The sequence below is a fragment of the Crocodylus porosus genome, unplaced genomic scaffold (genome assembly GCF_001723895.1).
Source record: "Crocodylus porosus isolate Cpor-Errol unplaced genomic scaffold, CroPor_comp1, whole genome shotgun sequence".
NCBI classification, from domain to species: Eukaryota; Metazoa; Chordata; order Crocodylia; family Crocodylidae; genus Crocodylus; species Crocodylus porosus.
In genome coordinates this window covers 4,886,029-4,892,692 of record NW_017728922.1, presented here as the reverse complement: position 1 = coordinate 4,892,692, position 6,664 = coordinate 4,886,029, and the positions used below count along the sequence as shown (strand labels likewise).

At 47.7% G+C, this 6,664-nt stretch overlaps 1 protein-coding gene across 2 annotated transcripts; it reads left to right on the top strand.

Annotated features, from left to right (window-relative positions):
* Positions 1-1,917: 1,917 nt before the first annotated feature.
* Positions 1,918-5,151, top strand: LOC109313177 (antileukoproteinase-like). Of its 2 annotated transcripts, none has more exons than XM_019539637.1 (5): positions 1,918-2,124; positions 3,121-3,264; positions 3,370-3,513; positions 4,047-4,190; positions 4,686-5,151. In XM_019539637.1, exons 1-5 carry the CDS (start codon positions 2,022-2,024, stop codon positions 4,814-4,816), a joined length of 666 nt encoding a protein of 221 aa, XP_019395182.1. In that variant the 5' UTR covers positions 1,918-2,021; the 3' UTR covers positions 4,817-5,151. The 2 variants fall into 2 exon arrangements, with proteins under 2 accessions (XP_019395182.1, XP_019395183.1); XM_019539638.1 differs by having other exon boundaries at positions 1,938-2,124; positions 4,710-5,151.
* The last annotated feature ends 1,513 nt before the right edge of the window (positions 5,152-6,664 follow it).

The window sequence follows — 6,664 nt, the reverse complement described above, 5'->3', positions numbered from 1 at the left end:
TTTTGTCAAAGTACCTAAAGTGCCACAAACCAAAAAAAAAAAAAAAAAAGAGGAACTCTTAAATTTTAACTGGCTCCCAATTCTCTCTCACACATACACTATTTAAATAGTCTTTCAAAGAGAGACTCCTTACTTAGAAGTCTCCTGAAGAGCATCAACTATCTTGGTGGATAAAGGGAGTTTCAGGTGGTAATTCACCTCTAAGGGTTAGAAGTGCGCATCCTGCCCTGCAAATAAAAGGGTGCACGCACAGAGAAGGGGAGTGTTTTTTCTGTCTCCCCAGCAACATGGCCAGAGCTCATGATCCAATAACCACTCCCAGGCACCGACTCTCTGAGAATAATGCATGCTTCAAAAGGGCTATAATTTAGATGATACTCTGTGAGAATGGTGTCTCTGCTCCGCTTGGGTAGCTCATTATTGCTCATAGCTTGCCAAACTGGTTGTGGCCAAGTGTTGCAAGGTTCAGTTTGGCCTGGTGACTGTGCCAGGCTTCATTAGACAGAGGACAAAAAGGCAGAGACAGAAAAGAGCTGGGAGGAGCAAGGTGGGGTTGAAACTGCAACATGAGAATGGGAACATAGGCAGCCTCTCAAGTTTACTTGGGAGCCACTCAATTTGCAGCCAAAACAGAAAGCTGTTGATGTGTTTTGGCTCCATCTCCTCTACTGATTAGGACACCTTTCAGGATCACAGAAAATGAAGCTCCATTGCTATTAACCCTTGGGCTTGTCTATACTATGGTCATAGCACATTGTGGGGAGCATGGAGCTGAGTAAGACCTGCCCTCCACATAGCAATGTGAAGCATGGGTGAGTGGATGGCATAGGACTGGCTGCCACCTATGTCACCAAACAGTTTTTCATCAGAAGAATCCTTTAGGACAGCTTTTCAACTACTCTGCACTGCCTCAGCAGAATGAAGCAGCTAGAAGAGGACCTGACATCCAGCCCATGACTTGTAGGACTTAGTTAAACTAATGATGAGTTGAACACACCCCCAGTGCAGCTGTTCTTTTTCTTACACTGTGTCACCTGTGCAAATGTTCAACTTTATGGGACTAGTAAAGGGAAATGGAGTGGGGAAGCTGCTGGATAATACATGCACAAGACTGTATGAACAACAAATATAAGCAGGAAACCACAGACATGCTCAGACTCATGAACTCATCAGGAATGAATCACATCCTTTACCGTTATCATCTCCACTGGTCAAGATCATTTTTCAGCTGACATTAGAGGGGGCCTTGGGATAGTCATTTCAATATGGGCCAAGGGGAAGCAAAGTCTAAACAAGGCTGCAGTTTATACCCATTGCAGGATTTGTATCGAGCAATTATAAAGCAGATACAATTCTTTCCATTATGATGCCACTCGCATATTTCCACTCACTTGAGAGCACTTAAACTGGTGTAAAGCTTATATAGGATAGAAGAGAATCAGGTCCAACAGGCCTTGAGATATCAGTGAAATAATCAATCGTTGAGCCATTTGTTCTATCCCTGTCCATCGTCATGAAGCCTGATCAAGCAACTGGTCTCTTACATTGTGCTGACTAGAACATCCTTGAGGGTATGACTGCCAACAGAAGATGGGCTAGAGTGTTCTGGTCTCAACCTCTTCCATCCCTGAAACTACCCCAACTTTAAGTATTGGAACCTGGGCCTCTGAATGAGATTGTTTATCAATCATATGCTTTTGGTGTGATTCGTGGCTGAGTCTGGCCTACCCTGGCTGGATCAACCTTGTTGCAGCTGTGTTAGCACATTCCTAAATTAATCTTTTGTTAATCAGGGCCTAAAATGGAGTGATGTAGGGAACACCCTACTCCTGCATGTGCTGGCTGTTTTGTTCATCTCCAGGAAGGACTGAGACAACCACGTGAGCATGCTTGTGAAATAGCAGGAGGAGGTGGCCAAAGTGCTGACAGGAATGCAGGTGCTTCCCAGCCCCAGATGGGCAAGACATTAAATCCCTGGGAGTCTCAGTTCTGGACATTCAGACTCCGCTCCTGGCAGCATCATGAAGTCTCTGGGTGTCTTCCTCCCTATGGGGCTCCTCACCTTCTGGACAACGCTGCTATCTACACGTAGTACTACTGCCTTACTAGCCTCACCAATGCCAGGTAAGTGCCAAGACCAGCTGCCTCCAGCCATGTCCGAGGAGCAGAAAGCTGCAAACTTTTGTCACACTGGAAAATGTAGAGCAGTGCAGAGCTTTTCAGATTGTACTGAGAGTCCTACCCAAGACAGCGCTGATGGGACTACCCTCTGTACTGAGCCTCGGTATTCCAGGATTGCCACTGCTTCCATAACAGGGAAAAGAAATATCCCTGGGCCTTCAGCTCACCACGTTTGCCTGGCTCTGCTCAGGATTCTGTACTGACCAGATAGTGTGTCGAGAGCATGCATGGGCCATGGCAAGGGGAACAATGTCAGTCCGTCAGTAGGTGCGGCCAGTTGGGGTTTGCAGTGTCAGTCTTGCTCAACAAACAGAATCTAATCTGTCCAGCCACAGAAGAAGAAGGGTTTTCTTGTGCATTTCCCTGCATAGTGGAATGGAGGCTCAGCTTGCATAAACTCAGCTGACATCAGTGGAGCTATGCTGGGTCTCCTGACAAAGGTGCTGGCACTCTGTATTAAGCAGACTCCCATTTTGAGTAGCTGGGACTTGCGAGCTCTGAGGAGACCCACAGCAGCATAGTCCTGCATCATGTGAAATAAGATCCCAGTCCCCTCCAGGCTGGGATGCTGGGTAGGTGTGTTGTCTCATTAAGTAGGTCCATTGGGTCGCAAGGGTCTAGAATTAGAGGGCCCAGAGAACTGTTCTGGAGGCTTGCTCAGGGTCACCCCCTGCCTTGGTTCTCATTTCCATCCAGCGAGATTTCAGCCACTAAACCTATAGAAACAAGGGGTTTGCCTCTCCTGTACTTGCCCTTCAGAAAATGGCAGCAGTTGACTGACACCAGGTGGAGGATCAGGCACCAGGAATTTCAGAAAAGGCTCTGACCCGTGGCAAAATTTCAGAGCCCAGGAGTCCCCCAGTGCCGACAGGTGCTGCCCGCAGGAGCTCGCTGCTGCCCCTCATGAGGAGCGGGTGTTTACTATGATCTTCCTTGCAGTGAAGCCAGGGACCTGCCCAGAGATTACCAAGAAGTGCAAGATGGAGAACCCCCCCAATCTTTGTGACCACGACAGCCAGTGCCCCGGGGCTCAGAAGTGCTGTGCTACCAGCTGTGGGCTGGGTTGTGTTCCAGTTCATACAGGTAACTGTCTTGATTTCCAGAACCACAGGGGGCTCCCATCTGGAAACAGGGGTGGTACTTGAGCTGGAGGCAAAAGTAACATCGGGAACCTTTGTATCGTTGCAGTGAAACCTGGGCTTTGTCCAGTGATCAGGATGCGGTGTCTAATGTTAAACCCAAAGAACGACTGTGAAACGGACAGCGAGTGCTCAGGCAGCATGAAGTGCTGCATGTCTTTCTGTGGGAGGAAGTGCCTTGATCCCAGAGACGGTACTACATGGGGCCAGTATTTCTCAAGCTCAGGACTCTCAGGGATAAACCATGGCAGGAAGGGACTTTAGCGTGGAATTATCGTTATGGAAGTCTATAGCTGTAATCTCCTTATGAATCTCTGGGCAAGTGATCCATCCATTCCAGCAAGGGATGGCTATCTCCACGGGTGGGTTTTGCAGGAATCAGACATGGAGCAGAAGGAGCTAATGGACTTGGGTGGGGGGCGGCGGGTGTTCATCAGCAATTACGTGGCTCTTCTGCAGTAGAAAGTACTTCTCTCATGGGTTAACTAAGGGATGTGACTGAATCCATAGCCGGGGGCTCAACATAGCCAAGGAGTCCAGCCCAGCTCAGGCATTTCTGTCATCTCCAGGAGATGGGGCTTTCTGGCACTGGACCCCTGAGCTCTCAGAGCGCTTGGGGTGAGGCTTCTTAGATAAATCCTCTGTTAACACCAGCTGACACCTTCTTGGGCATGTATCCTGCCTCACAGTGCATAGTGCTTACACTGTGGTCTTCCTCCTTTGCAGAGAAACCTGGTACCTGCCCACCAATCAAAACGAAGTGTCACTCCGTAAAGCTTCCTAGAAGTTGTACACAGGACACGGACTGTCCAGAGAGCATGAAGTGTTGCTACACAGGCTGTGGGCTGCACTGTGTTGAGCCCTGCAATGGTAAATGCTCCCTTTGATGTTTGTATCTGACTTATCCAGACTGTGCAGGGAGCTCCCGCCCTCCTGCAGAGAGCAGCACAGCCCTGGGTCTCAGGCACAGATATGTTACTGATCTAAGCTGGTATCCAAGCCACACCAGCTGCTTGGGGAAGAAAACTGGGTACTTGGCATCTTCCCAGTTCTCCCACCACTGGTGATACTGGAATACTCAGGACAGGCTGTTGTTCAGGCTGAAGTATCCCCATTCAGCACAGAGATCTGCTCAAGGCCTATACAGAAGCAGAACCAAGTGTATATATCAAGGAATAACATGGGGAATCTGCATGAAGGCCATGGAGTCCAAGAGCAAAGGAAAGAGAATAGAGATTCCAATTTATAATGGATTAGTGGTTCCATTAGATGAAAAGTGTTTGATTCTTATGGGAAATGGGCATTCTCAGCTCTCACCTTAATCTGAGAGCAGAGCTTCTGAGTACTTTTCTTTTTTTTCCCTAGTGGATCATCCTAGTTCATCAACAGGTCAAGAGCACCCTCAGAAGCCCACAAACTGCGGATCCCAGCAGCCTCACCAAACTGAATCACCTCCAAGCCATGCCCTGAAACCAGCCCATATCCCTCCAGCTTGAGGTCATAACACTGGGAACAGGAGAGTGTTTTTCTCATTCTCCACATATCTCCTGTATCTTCATGCGGTATCTTTCTGGAAGAATACTTTTGTCAGTTCAGACTTGCCTAGGCAGCTCAGAGACACCACAGTGAGTACCATGCTATGTGATCCTGGGCTTTTTTATCAGTGACGTTTCTATGAATGACCCAGAGGAGAAAGAGATGGTCCTGGTGTGGATCTCAGTGTACGGAACCATATGATTCTTTCCTGGTGCCCCCATCAACTCATAGTCAATGGGGTTTCATTAGATCTGTTTAATTGTGTCACAAATAAAGGATTTGCTTTCATGCCTCAGTGTTGTTGATGGGGATTCTCAAACTTACATGGGCATGACCATACATTCAAGTTTTGAGAGCTCTGGCTTCTAACAAGAAGGGATTTCTGGACTTAGGGCATCTCAGGAGAAAATCTTTGTTGATGGGCAAATCTTACTGTGTGGTCATGTTCTCATATTATTTGCTCCTTCTCTTTGGAGAGATGGTGGTAAGAAATTCCTGAAGAGCCAGGCTGTAAGAACTGACTTCGGCCCTCTGGCAGTGATTCTCATAGCAGTATCGTATTTCATGTCAACATGAAGACAAGGGTCAGGATGCCTGATCATAAAGCGCTCCCTGGCTAGGTTTGGCAAAGTGGTGGATTGTGTTGCTCTGCTTGGTCTTTGCCAGATATTGGTGTTAATATGAGGCTACAGCCCAGAACCACTTCAAGATATTGTGGGAGTTTTCAGGACAAATAGAAGGTACTATGCAAGGCATTTGCTCAGGTAGAAAACAAACAGCTCTGTTTGTTTTCCTGGTTAGTTGGAGTCACCCTAACTTGTAGTAGTTTTCTGATAGTCAAATATTACATGCCCATTTTTCAGGAAAAGACATTTCCTGGTTTCTTCTGTCAGATAGACATTAAGGGTTTTTTTTAAGAATAGTTGATGGTGGGCAGAGTATTGCTTTGAGGGGTACTTGTAAGTACCTCACTGAATGAAGCCCCTGTCCAGATGAACTCAAAAGACTAGGGCCTTTCTGGATCTGTCTTCGAACTATGACTTAGTTTGGTGGGACAGCCTGCTGCTGAAACAGAAGCAGCGTGTCATTAAAGGCATGCTTTGGAGACAACTTCTGGTGTGGACAGTACCAGGAAAGAACTGGCAGAGGGCAGGAAGGCACCTAGAACCAGACACGCCTGACTGGCTTTTGCATCTTTCCAAGCTATCCATGGGGCATGGACAACACCCTGCAGGAAGCAAGAAAACCAGTTCTGCAGGAATCCAGCACTCAGAATTAAGGCCTTGTTATAAGAGTCATCTTCTAAACTAAACCATGTTATTTTCCATCCTACTGGATTCTGCTGTGGTCATTATGCCAGACTCCCTTCTCAAACCAGTGACAGCCTTACATAGGACTTCACTTGCTAAGGACAAGCAGGAGAAGGAGGTGGGGGAGGAAACACAACAGTGTCCCAAGACACTGAGGGGCAGTGAACCCCCAGCTGGGGTCCCCAGCCCAAAGCTGCTGAGAGGAGAAGAGGGCCATGTGGCTGTCTAAGGTTGCTGCATCAACCTGAAGGTGAAGTAGTGCAAAGGAGAATACAAATATTGAAGCTGTTGAAAGCACCTTCTTCTTGGGTCTTATCTGCCATCTCCTGAATTAGAGATACAATGTCAGGTGGCCCTCAGACCCAGCTCCTGACAAAAGCCAAAAAGTAAGAGGCTGCTTCCTCCTCATGCGGCTCCTCACTTTCTGGGCTCAGCTGTCACCAACTCCTGATAGGATGTCTCCTCTTGGAGAGGAAAAGCAACTAAGAGGGTAAAGGA